Source organism: Trifolium pratense, linkage group LG3 (assembly GCF_020283565.1).
Source record: "Trifolium pratense cultivar HEN17-A07 linkage group LG3, ARS_RC_1.1, whole genome shotgun sequence".
NCBI lineage: Eukaryota > Viridiplantae > Streptophyta > Magnoliopsida > Fabales > Fabaceae > Trifolium > Trifolium pratense.
This window is the reverse complement of record NC_060061.1, coordinates 22,236,169-22,248,911: the sequence shown is the minus strand read 5'-3', so window position 1 is coordinate 22,248,911 and position 12,743 is coordinate 22,236,169. Positions and strand designations below refer to the sequence as shown.

The window sequence follows — 12,743 nt, the reverse complement described above, 5'->3', positions numbered from 1 at the left end:
AATGGTGTTGACAAGCACATATTCAGACTCATCAAAAAGTGTGTCTGTGCTAAGGAAGCTTGGACAATTCTTGAGACTGTTCATGAAGGTACCTCTAAAGTGAAGCTGTCTAAGCTACAACTCCTAACAACTAAGTTTGAGAATCTTAGAATGAATGATGATGAAACCATTCAGGATTTTCACATGACCATACTTGATTTTGACAATCAATTTGATGCCTTGGGTGAAAAGATACCTGAAGAAAAACTGGTAAGAAAAATGCTCAGGTCTCTACCTAAGAAGTTTGACATGAAAGTCACAGCTATAGAAGAAGCAAAGGATATCACAGATATGAAGCTAGATGAACTGGTTGGTTCACTACAAACCTATGAGGTAGCTACAAATGAAAAGATGGATAAGAAAAACAAAAGTATTGCGTTTGTTTCAAATGCTGAGGAAGAAGATCAACTGAGTGACACAGAGTCTGAACAAAGCATCTCTGATGCAATGGTTCTTTTGGGAAAACAATTTAATAAGGTGCTAAAGAGAATGGACAAACGCTCTAAGACAGGTGCAGCTGACATTGGTCGCAACACTTATAGGAATTTCAGAAAACCTGTAACAGATGAGAAATCAGCTCCAAATAAAGGTGTTCAATGCCATGAATGTGAGGGGTTTGGTCACATTAGAAGTGAATGTGGAACCTTTCTGAAGAAACAAAAGAAGGGGTTAACTGTAACTTGGTCAGATGAAGATTCTGAAGGAGAAGCCGATACTGCAAAAGCTATACATGTATTGACAAGTGTTTGCACATCTGACACTGAATCATGTGAAGAAGAACTAACCTTTGATGAACTTGCTGAATCATATAAAAAGCTGTGTCTAAAGAGTGCAGAAGTCTGCAGAGTCTCTGAAGAGCAAAAAGAAACAATCACTAAGTTGCAAACTGAGAGAGCTGCTAATCTGTCAAGAATCTCTGAATTTAGTACTAAATGGGAAGATAGTTTAAAGATCATTGAGGAACAGAAGGCAACTATCATCAACTTAGAAGCTGACAAGATCAAACAACTGACTGAGATAGCCCATCTGAATGAAGAGGTAACTGAATTAAACTCTCATCTTGAGAATTTAAAGAAACATGTTCTTAGGCTATTCAAAGGAAGTGATCTAGATGAAATCCTGGAAACTTTGCCTGCTCCTAGTAGATCCAAAACAGGCATTAGGTATGAATACAAAAATGTTAATAGGATTATGGATTACAACAAAGAAGGGAAATATATGCCTGAGATAAGTAAACAACCGTCTCCAAAAATGCATGACAGGATGTCGTCACACCTGTCTCCTAGACAGCAGAGACAAGTGTTGCCACATGTGGCACCACATCAGCAAAGATGGCAGAGACCTAGGTTTATACCTAGACCAAGAAGCAGGTACCACTCATGGAGATGTCATCACTGTGGAAGAAAGGGGCACATAAGGCCTTACTGCTACAAATTGTATAGGTATCCAAGTGAAATTCCACAAGAGTCTGAACCATCCATTACTAAAACAAGGATGGAATGGAAGCAAAAAGATGATACAATCAATACCAAGGAGTATACAGCTGAAAGCAGTGGGAAAAGTCTGATTGCCCATACGTCACTCAGAGCTTCATCAAAAGAAGACTGGTACTTTGATAGTGGTTGTTCCAGACACATGACTGGTGTTGAAAAGTATTTGAAAGAGGTAAAATCCTATGCCACAAGTTTTGTGACATTTGGAGATGGAGCAAAGGGGGAAATCAAAGGTATTGGAAGACTGATTGACCATGGTCTACCAAAACTTGAAAATGTTCTCCTTGTAAAAGGACTAACTGCCAATCTAATCAGTATAAGCCAACTATGTGATCAAGGCATGAAAGTCAACTTTACAAAAAATGAATGTCTGGTCAGCAATAATGAAGGAGACATCCTTATGAGGGGTGTTAGATCAAAAGACAACTGCTACTTGTGGATCCCTCTTGAAGAAGCTAATGTATCTACATGTCTCTTAACTAAAAATGAAGAGGTTAAGCTGTGGCATCAAAAATTAGGACACCTTAACCTGAAGAGCATGAAGAGAGTCATATCAGAAGAAGCTGTCAGAGGACTACCAAGCTTACAGATACAGGAAGGCAATATCTGTGGTGAATGTCAGATTGGGAAGCAAACCAAAGTGTTGCACCAAAAGTTGCAACACTTGTCCACCTCTAGAGTTCTTGAGTTACTACACATGGATCTGATGGGGCCCATACAAGTTGAGAGTCTTGGAGGTAAGAAATATGTTCTTGTTATTGTTGATGACTTCTCTAGATATACTTGGGTAAATTTCATTAGGGAAAAATCTGAGACTTTTGAAGAATTCAAAAACCTTTGTGTACAACTTCAAAAAGAGAAAGACTGTGGTATTGTAAGAATCAGAAGTGACCATGGTAAGGAGTTTGAAAACTCTAAATTTGCTGATTTTTGTGCTGCTGAAGGAATAATTCATGAATTTTCTTCACCAATTACACCTCAACAAAATGGTGTGGTTGAAAGAAAGAATAGAACCTTACAGGAATCTGCTAGAGTAATGTTGCATGCCAAAAATGTTCCTTACAAGTTCTGGGCTGAAGCCATGAATACAGCATGTTACATTCACAATAGAGTAACATTAAGAAAAGGTACTGCTACAACACTGTATGAACTATGGAAGAATAGGAAGCCTACTGTGAAGTATTTCCATGTGTTTGGGTCAAAATGTTATATTTTGGCAGATAGAGAACCTAGGAGAAAATTGGACCCCAAAAGTGATGAGGGGATATTTTTAGGTTACTCAACCAACAGCAGAGCCTACAGGGTTTTTAACTCCAGAACAAGAACTATGATGGAATCAATTAATGTTGTTGTTGATGATAGTGATACAACAAGTGCAGATCCAGCTGAAGAGACAGATGTCATAACACCTGTCCCAACACCTGATGATGATCAAACTGAACCTGAACCTGATCAACATTCTGAATCTACTACAGAGGTTCCTAGACCAAACAAGGGACCATCTACCAGAACACAGAAGAATCATCCTCTGGAACTTGTCATTGGAAATCCAAATCAAGGAATTGCAACAAGAAGATCAAAAGAAGCAATCTCCAATTCATGTTTCATATCAAAGATTGAACCAAAGAATGTTAAAGAAGCTTTGACTGATGAATACTGGATCAATGCTATGCAGGATGAACTAACTCAGTTCAAAAGAAGTGAGGTATGAGATCTAGTACCTAGACCAGATGGTATAAATGTTATTGGTACAAAGTGGGTGTACAAGAACAAAACTGATGAAAATGGTGACATTACTAGAAATAAAGCCAGACTTGTAGCACAAGGATACACCCAGATAGAAGGAGTAGACTTTGATGAAACTTTTGCTCCAGTTGCTCGCTTGGAGTCCATAAGATTACTCTTGGCGGTGGCATGCATTTTAAAATTCAAGCTATATCAAATGGATGTAAAAAGTGCATTCCTAAATGGCTATCTAAATGAAGAGGTATATGTTGAACAACCAAAAGGGTTTGTAGATCCAAGCTTTCCTAACCATGTTTACAAACTAAAGAAAGCACTCTATGGATTGAAACAAGCCCCTAGAGCATGGTATGAAAGACTGACTGAATTCCTTGTCAGCCATGGATACAAGAAGGGTGGTAATGATAAAACCCTGTTTGTAAGAGAAGAGAAAGGGAAGCTAATGATAGCTCAGATATATGTGGATGATATTGTATTTGGTGGAATGTCGCGACAAATGGTGGAACATTTTGTGCATCAAATGCAATCTGAATTTGAAATGAGTCTTGTAGGTGAGCTAACTTATTTTTTAGGTCTTCAGGTCAAACAAATGGAAGACACCATATTTATCTCTCAGGAAAAATATGCAAGAAACATTGTGAAGAAATTTGGAATGGAAGGTGGTAGTCACAAAAGGACACCTGCACCTACACACTTGAAGCTTACCAAAGATGAGAAAGGGATTGATGTGGATCAAAGTCTCTACAGAAGTATGATTGGGAGCTTGCTATATCTCACAGCCAGCAGGCCTGATATCATGTTTGCAGTAGGTGTTTGTGCTAGATACCAATCTGAACCCAAGATGAGTCATCTGACTCAAGTAAAGAGGATCTTCAAATATGTCAATGGAACATGTGGCTATGGAATTTTATACTCTCATGGTAATGATTCTACCTTAATTGGATATTGTGATGCAGATTGGGCTGGAAGTGCTGATGATAGAAAGAGCACCTCTGGTGCATGTTTCTTCCTGGGAAACAATCTAGTATCTTGGTTTAGTAAGAAGCAGAATAGTGTGTCTCTATCAACAGTTGAGGCGGAATATATAGCAGCTGGGAGTAGTTGCTCTCAATTGTTATGGATGAGACAAATGTTGAAGGAGTATAGTGTTGAGCAAGATGTCATGACACTTTACTGTGACAATCTGAGTGCTATAAACATTTCTAAAAATCCTATTCAACATGGTAGGACTAAGCATATTGATATACGCCATCATTTTATAAGGGAGCTTGTAGAAGAAAAAATTGTTACACTTGAGCACATTGCATCTGAAGAACAGTTAGCAGACATTTTTACAAAGGCGTTGGACGCAAGCCAATTTGAAAATTTAAGAGGCAAACTTGGAATTTGCCTTTTTGAAGACAAATAGCAGTTACAGTATGTAATGCGTGTAACTACCTCTCATCACTTAAAGTTACACGCTAATCAAGGAAGTTTTCATTCAACTTCCCACAACCTCCATCAACCACAATCATTACTCTTTCATTCTCTCTCTCACGTTCAAAAACTGTCCATCTTCCGCATCAACATTTCTCTAATCCTTACATTTCTCAGAAAATCTTACTCAATAATCATGTCTGATTCTGGAAAATCCTCACCAACGAAGAATGAAGATGTTCCCTCACCACAAGTGGCTATAAATGCTATTCCTCTCAACACAATACCTGCCACAAGTCCAACGATGAGGAGAAAATCAGTTGCAAAGAAGGATAAAACATCCCAAACAAGTACAAATCCTTCATCTCCCTCCGCTTCAATTAAAGCTTCAAAGCGTAAGAGCAAGAAATCAAAATCTGAATCAAGGAGAAGTTTTACAAGGTCTGAACTGCATGTTGATCCACTTCCATCGAGTGGTGTTGCTACTCCTATCGTAAAAGCTGCAGAGGTTAATGTCGACGCATCTGGTAAGACTTCTGTTAATTTAGGTCTTAAAGATCCAAATCTTGCTGAAACCCTAGGTTTAAAGGACCCTGCTGTGTCTGAAAAATTGGGGAAAACTGCTCCTAACCCCCCTACTGTTGTTGATACTAATATTGGTGCTTCCACTGAGACCAATGAGGCTGTTGCTGCTGAGTCTCTCAAGAAAACTACTCCTGAGACTCATGTTGCGCCAAATGTTGCAACACATGGCGCTGCGCCAAATGTTGTGCCAGATGTTACCACATCTTTGGCACAGGAAAATATTGTTGACTATTCTGAGTCTGATGAGAGTCCCCCACCTAAGGCTACTGATAAAGAAACTGTTCCTGATAAAGTTGTGAATGAAACTCCTGAGGTTATAATTGTTAATGAAAATGAAACTACTGTTAGTGATAAGGCTGCTCCTACAAATTCTGAGGCTAGTGTGGCTAGAAGGACTAGAAGTAGGGCTGGAAAAGGGGTAGAAACTGCTAACACACCTGCCCAAACACCCAAACCTTCTAGGGCTGGAAAAGATACTGGTAAAAAGCCTCTTTATGGACCTCCAAAACCTGTAAGTAAGGTAATACCTAGAACAGAAACTAGGAAAAGGAAAGCTCCACCAACTAATGATTCTGATTTTGAGCCAGAGACATATGTTGCTGCATCTGGCAGCACATCTAGGAAGAGTATAGGAAGGAAGAAGGTTCCTCAAACTGTTCCCTATGCTCCTTTGGATAATATCTCATTTCATCTGGAGAATGGGTCTGCAAGATGGAAGTTTGTGTATCATAGAAGGCTGGCCCTGGAAAGGAATTTGAAAGATGATATTCTTGAATGTCCAAGTGTTGTTGAAGCTCTTGAGTATGCAGGATTAATGAAAACTGTGGTTGGGTTGGACAAGTGCTATGACAGGCTTGTCAAAGAATTTTTGATTAATGTGGCTGCAAACTGTAATGATCCAGCAAGTCCTGAATACAGGCAGGTTTTTGTTCGAGGAAAGTGTGTTCAATTCTCTCCAACTGTGATCAACCAATATTTGCAAAGTAAATAGTGCATATAGTAAAAATGACTCACTCATTTTGGGACGGAGGGAGTAATACAAGATAAGATAAAATTTACTTTTTTAAATTGGGTCATGTTAACTACCTAAAAATAGTAGTATATCATTTAATGATATAAAATATTTAATGTTTAGAGGGTTAAATACACAAATTCCAATAAAATTTTACCTCATTTCTCCTTTTTAAATTTATTGAAATTTTTTGTAAAAAACAATTTATTGAAAATTTAATACATTTTTTTTACTAAATTTAATACAATTTATCAAAAAAAAAAAAAACTAATTGAAAATTTAATACATGTATTCTATCAAAATACATTAAATTTTCAATAAATAAAGACTAGAGAGTATAACTACATTGGTTGACTATGGGGCGAAAATCATAAAACCGATAAAAACCGCAATAATTTAATTTGAACCCAATTCTGACTGTATACATCTTTTGTTTGTTCGGGTGTCGAGTCATTCGGGTGGCGAGTAGAACAAGTCGATTATTACGGGTTAGATTGAAACTTTATTTACATTTAAAACTCCATTATCTAAAAATTTCTAATTTTCAAATAGTTCAATATATTTACATCGGGAATATATTATAATATATTTCACACCTCCTTCATCAACATATTAAAAACAACAAAGTGAATAATATATGAAATTGAAAGAGGGAGAGAAGAAAAAAAATTACTTTGCATCTTTATGGTTGTTCGGTCCATTTCGGTTACGAGAGATAGAATTTTAGAGACCCGCCCCCGTTCGTATGCACCATTCATGTCAAATTTTTCGAAATTGTTGACCCGAGACTCGACTACACCCAACCGAATGCTTCAATGTATTGTCTATTATAAATGCGAGAATATTTACTTCCATAATCTCTATATTTTCTTTCTCTTTAATTTCTAATAAATACTTGGGAATTTAATTCCATAAAATGAGAAATTATATCAGTTTCGAATTGAATCACGGATCTGCTAATACCAAGAGTACATTACATATAACAAGAAGATTAATTACAAATTTATTGCAACGATTAGACGTTACGATGTAAAAAGTGAAGAGTAGTAACAGGTTATAGCAGAGCTTAACAGAGATCAGTGTCGGAATATCAAAACATCCATCCTTTTCTCGTGATTACCCCAACATTCTCTTCTTTTTATTCATTCCTTTCCACCACACGCGCCATTTCTCACGCTCCTTCTTTCCTCCTAGGGTTCTTCCATTTCTCCACAACATTCATCATCATCATCCTCACAATGTCCGCCTCCACCGATCGTTTCGCTCTTCCATGTCAGTTCCCTCTCTCTCTATTTCTATTTCTTCTCTCATTATATTTTGTTATTTTCTTCATCTTTATTTCAATGTCTTGTTGTTTTGGTAGGTTTTGAGGGTTTTTCTGGTAGTAGTGATGAGAAAAGAGAAAGAAGATCTTTGAAAAACAAAGCTATCAATGCATCTTCTAAGATTAAACATTCTCTTAAGAAAAAGAGTGGTAGAACAAGAAAGAGTGATGTCAGAGTTAGTTCTGTTTCAATTGAAGATATTCGTGATGTTGAAGAGCTTCAAGCTGTTGATCAGTTTCGTCAATCGTTAATCGTCGATGAATTGCTTCCTCAAAAGCATGATGATTATCATATCATGTTAAGGTGCCTTAGATTCATTCATTCATATCATGTTAAGGTGCCTTAGTTGGGGTTCGAACCTCGGCTCCTACACTTATAGTGCGATATCCCTACCATCTGAGCCAAGCTCACCGGACGTTAATGTTAATGTCATATTATCGACTTTCATGAACTAATTATAGATGCATTGTTTTAATTTAATTGTTATATATATTTTTGCAGATTTCTTAAAGCAAGAAAGTTTGATATTGAAAAAGCAAAGCATATGTGGGCTGATATGCTACAATGGAGGAAGGAATTTGGTGCTGATACCATTATGGAGGTAAATTATGTAACCAGCGAGATTAACATTTCCGATGATCAATTGATTAATAGATGTCCTTACTCCTTACTTACCATTGTTTTGTTTTCGTTAGGATTTTGAGTTTAATGAATTAGATGAAGTTGTAAAGTATTATCCACAAGGTAATCATGGTGTTGATAAGGAGGGGAGGCCTGTTTACATTGAAAGGCTTGGAAAAGTGGATACAAACAAACTTATGCAAGTTACAACTATGGATAGATATGTGAAGTATCACGTACGGGAGTTTGAGAAATTGTTTGCGATAAAGTTTCCGGCTTGTACAATTGCTTCCAAGAAGCATATAGATTCTAGCACGGCGATCTTAGATGTTCAAGGCGTGGTATGTTGCCATGAATTGTTCCTCATTGCATTGCTTGTGAATTTCTGTAACATGCAAAAATATTTATGTTATAGTTGTGTCTTTAGGGCCTTAAGAACTTTACAAAATCTGCCCGTGAACTCATATTGCGATTACAAAAGATTGACGGTGAAAATTACCCTGAGGTGAGCAATCTCGGTCATGTTCATTGTTCTTCTTTTACTGGTTTAGTTATAGGAAATTTTGAAGATGAACATGTACTAAAGCCTCAATGATTAATGATTTTTGTTAATACAGACTCTTTGCCAAATGTTTATCATAAATGCTGGCCCTGGGTTTAGGATGCTGTGGAACACTATCAAATCTTTTCTGGATCCCAAAACAACTTCAAAGATTCATGTATGTAAAAATGTTATATGTTTTAGCTGTCATTTGTGATTTTTTTTATGGTTTAAGGCTGGTCATTTGGCTTGATGTCTCTTTTCAAATCATTATTTAGGTTCTTGGAAACAAGTACCATAGCAAATTGCTTGAAGTAATCAATGCCAGGTACATAATGAATTTCTTAACACATTTCTATTTCTCGGTATGTTTTAGAATTTGTCTGTGGATGAATAGAAGGAAATCAGATTTGGTTCACTTTGATTTTATTTTATTTCTTTATTCTGTTTTTTTTAGTCATTATGAGACGTTATTTCTATCATTGTAATTCCTTAGTACATTACTTTCTCTTTGATTTCAATGTGGTGTATTGTAATTTCAAAGCATCACTATCAAATACCAATTCTAATTATCCTTTAAAAGGCCTAATATTTTGTTAACTTGATAAAGCGAGTTGCCAGATTTCTTGGGAGGTACCTGCACATGTTTAGATCAGGGAGGTTGCCTCAGATCCGATAAAGGGCCCTGGAATAACCCTGAAATTATGAAGGTTAGGCTATGTGCTGTACTTACTTGCCTTCTAATTGTTCATCTGGAGATCTACTATATCAAACTCGTTACATGCTAACTGTTAATTGTATGTGTTCGGACATTTTGCAGATCATTCTCAGTGGGGAAGCAAGGCGGCCAAGGCAGGTCGTAAAAGTTCTAAACAGTGAAGGAAAGGTTATTGCATATGCCAAGCCACGATGCCCAATGGTAAATTATTGTCTGATTTTCATTATTTGCTTGAATTGAGCGGAGCCTGTTTCGATCCTCGTGCCTCTTCAATGTCCTTTTCATCTTATGTCCTGATAGATTTTGTCACTTCTTTCTTGCAGGTAAAAGGCAGTGATACATCCACAGCTGAATCAGGGTCTGAAGCTGAAGATATAGCTTCTCCAAAAACGGTGAAGAGTTACTCACACCTGAGGTTGACCCCTGTTCGTGAGGAAGTAAGTGTTGACCTTGTCTTTTGTTAACTCGGTGTTTAATTGATTGATTGTAGGTTTTCGCACATTCCTCCCCTTCATAATTTAATGCACAATTTTATCAAATCATTCTGGACCGATTATTCTGTGAGTTTAACGTATATTTAACAGTACAATATTTAAAGGTATCACAAGGATTATCGAAATTTAATTTAATGCGTGAGAAGGAGCTCAGGTCTATCCAAAAATTTATTTACATTCTGTGTTCTCTTTCAGGCAAAGGTAGTTGGAAAGTCAAGCTATGCTGTTAGTGGTAACTTAGCTGGGTATCACGAATACATTCCAATGGTAGACAAAGCTGTTGATGCTGTCTTGAAGAAACAAGCATCACTCCAGAGGTCTCCTAGTACAAAAGGTTAACAACTTTAACTTATTATTTATGTTATACACGCTTTCTAGTGCTCAGTAACCAAAAGTATCAAAATTTTGAGTGCTGTTTGTTGGTTTGTCCTAAATCTCTATAGAAAGCATTACATTTTGAGCTCCTAATCTTTGGACATTTGCTGGGTGTAAATGTATGAATGTCACTATCACAAGATTCAGCCTACTATGACATGTCATAATAGAAGAATCTGTTTGATTAAATAATGAATTCATGACTAATCAATGTTGGATCAAACATAAACTTGTTTGTCTTTAATTCTCATTCTATTGCCAGTACATTGTGTAGCATTCACTATTGCCATGAATATGAATCCACTGCCTTGTCTAATAGACTGATACTTGATTATTATTTTTTTAATTTGAGTTTTATTTTTACCATTTTAAAAAACAAGATATTTGCTATACCGAATTCCTTGTTAAAAACAAGCCATTTCAAGTTCTTAGAACAGTTGATCCTTGACATGAGTTTTGTGCTTTTCAATGCTTTAAGCACAAAATGCTTCTGTCTGAGCTCATAGCTTATTTGGAATATAAACAAGTCCACCTTCTCCTAAAAACTTAAGCTGTTGAGAGAATTGTTGCCTTGCTTGGTTTCATTATTTTAATTATTGAATTTGCACTGGAAATATTTCCGTTACAGGAACACCTCCCCTTTTTGATACTATAAAATCACCAGAAGGTATTCGAGCTCGGATTTGGGTTGCCCTGACTGTTTTCCTTTTAACCATGTTTACTCTCCTCCGTTTACTTGCATATCGTGTGACCAAGAAACTTCCTGTTGTATCTTCTAAAAATTATCATAGTACTTTAGAGCTAACTCTTGATACAACAAACAAGGAAAACTATTGTTCTTCTTCACCAACTCCAGCATATACAGAGACACAAGCCTTTTCATCCATCATGAAAAGGTTAGGTGAACTTGAAGAGAAGGTTAACACACTAAAATCTAAGCCATCTGAGTTGCCTAGACAGAAAACAGAATTACTAAATGCTGCTGTCTACCGTGTGGATGCTTTGGAAGCAGAGCTAATTGCAGCTAAAAAGGTAGGATGCTATAATTTTGCTCTCCGTTATTATTTTATAAGAAACTGCAATCATGATGAATCACTTTCGATTCGATGTGCAAATCTATTACATTAGCTATTCTCATTTTGTATTCAATTTTTGGTGAGAGGTTTGGATAGTATGATGCATGAGGTCTTAGGTTTCAACCTCACTGCCTCCATTGTACACTAAAAAAATTATAAGCTTAGACATGCCTTGCACCAAGTAACAAACTGCTCTATGAGTATAAGCACACATTTGAAATCAATCAATGCTATATATAATTTTTTTTAAATGTCTGATTTATGTTACCGTTAATGTTAAGATAATATTTCAGAAAGCATAGAACTAAGGTGCGATTTTGTTTTGTTTGTGCAAGGTGCAATATTTGTTAGTAAAGTTAAAAGATTAAATCAATGAAGAGAAAAAGAAAAAAAAAATAAATGTTATGCTTGCTTCACTATTTTCAGCACCAAAGCCGGTGCAACTCACGTGTTGGTTAATAGATGAATGTATTTATTTGTGATCATATGCTGATACTCAACTAGTGCTTATTCTGTTCAAGAAATTTTAAATTGTTATATTCATTTCTGATCAGCCATTCGCTTCATGGTGAATTGTTCAAATTGATTGTTGCAGTCGTGCTTATATTCTTTATGTGTGCATAGCTTCTCATTGGTTCATTACCTGAGTGATTCTCTTACATTTACACTTTCTGGATTGTGCAATAGGCTCTCTATGAAGCGTTAATCAGGCAAGAAGAGCTGTTTGCTTACATCAATAGTCAAGAGGAAGCTAAGTTACGGGTATGGTACATTTATTTCAAACACAATTAAAAACCTTATGGACTTTTTTCCTTGTTCAAAATTCTGATATTTCCATTCCTTTATTTTTCTGCATGTTCATTAGAAGAAGTTTTGCTGGTGACTTTTGTTGATCCTTATAGAGAGACTCTGGAGGAGGGTGTTTTTCAATCATACTGTTTCTGTGGTGTGTTGGCCTTCCCTGTGATGTAAACTCTGAAAATTTATTTTAAATTTTGAGTTAACTTAAGGAAGAACTGTTTCAAACTTGTGTATAGTTTGAATGGTTAAAAACAAACCATCTGATGTATACTTGACTTAAAGACAAGCTTATGTTAACAGTGCCCTTAGAGCATTATTTAAGAAATCCACAAAAAGAAATTTTGTTTCGAAAATACAAGTTAAACACTTGTCAAAGTAACAGACACATGAAAGTCTACATATTTATAAGGATATAAAAAAATATTTAACATGGTTTATTTTATGAGACTGTGTATAGTAATGCATTTAGTTATATTCTTTTATACAGTTATGACAATGTATACA

General features: G+C 36.2%; 2 protein-coding genes across 3 annotated transcripts; both read left to right on the top strand.

The window, feature by feature from the left end:
- Positions 1 to 4,887: 4,887 nt before the first annotated feature.
- On the top strand, positions 4,888 to 6,041 carry LOC123914778. The gene is made up of 3 exons (XM_045965951.1): positions 4,888 to 5,387; positions 5,625 to 5,796; positions 6,009 to 6,041. The coding sequence occupies exons 1-3, from the start codon at positions 4,888 to 4,890 to the stop codon at positions 6,039 to 6,041; spliced, it is 705 nt and encodes a 234-aa protein (XP_045821907.1).
- A 1,252-nt stretch (positions 6,042 to 7,293) lies between these two features.
- Positions 7,294 to 12,650, top strand: LOC123914439 (phosphatidylinositol/phosphatidylcholine transfer protein SFH8-like). 2 transcript variants are annotated; one of them, XM_045965596.1, is made up of 14 exons: positions 7,294 to 7,560; positions 7,652 to 7,916; positions 8,115 to 8,214; positions 8,309 to 8,575; positions 8,662 to 8,739; positions 8,852 to 8,953; positions 9,054 to 9,103; positions 9,386 to 9,485; positions 9,596 to 9,694; positions 9,817 to 9,930; positions 10,183 to 10,321; positions 10,991 to 11,394; positions 12,126 to 12,200; positions 12,304 to 12,650. In XM_045965596.1, the coding sequence occupies exons 1-14, from the start codon at positions 7,527 to 7,529 to the stop codon at positions 12,319 to 12,321; spliced, it is 1,845 nt and encodes a 614-aa protein (XP_045821552.1). In that variant the 5' UTR covers positions 7,294 to 7,526; the 3' UTR covers positions 12,322 to 12,650. The 2 variants fall into 2 exon arrangements, with proteins under 2 accessions (XP_045821552.1, XP_045821553.1); XM_045965597.1 differs by having other exon boundaries at positions 7,325 to 7,560; positions 12,307 to 12,650.
- The last annotated feature ends 93 nt before the right edge of the window (positions 12,651 to 12,743 follow it).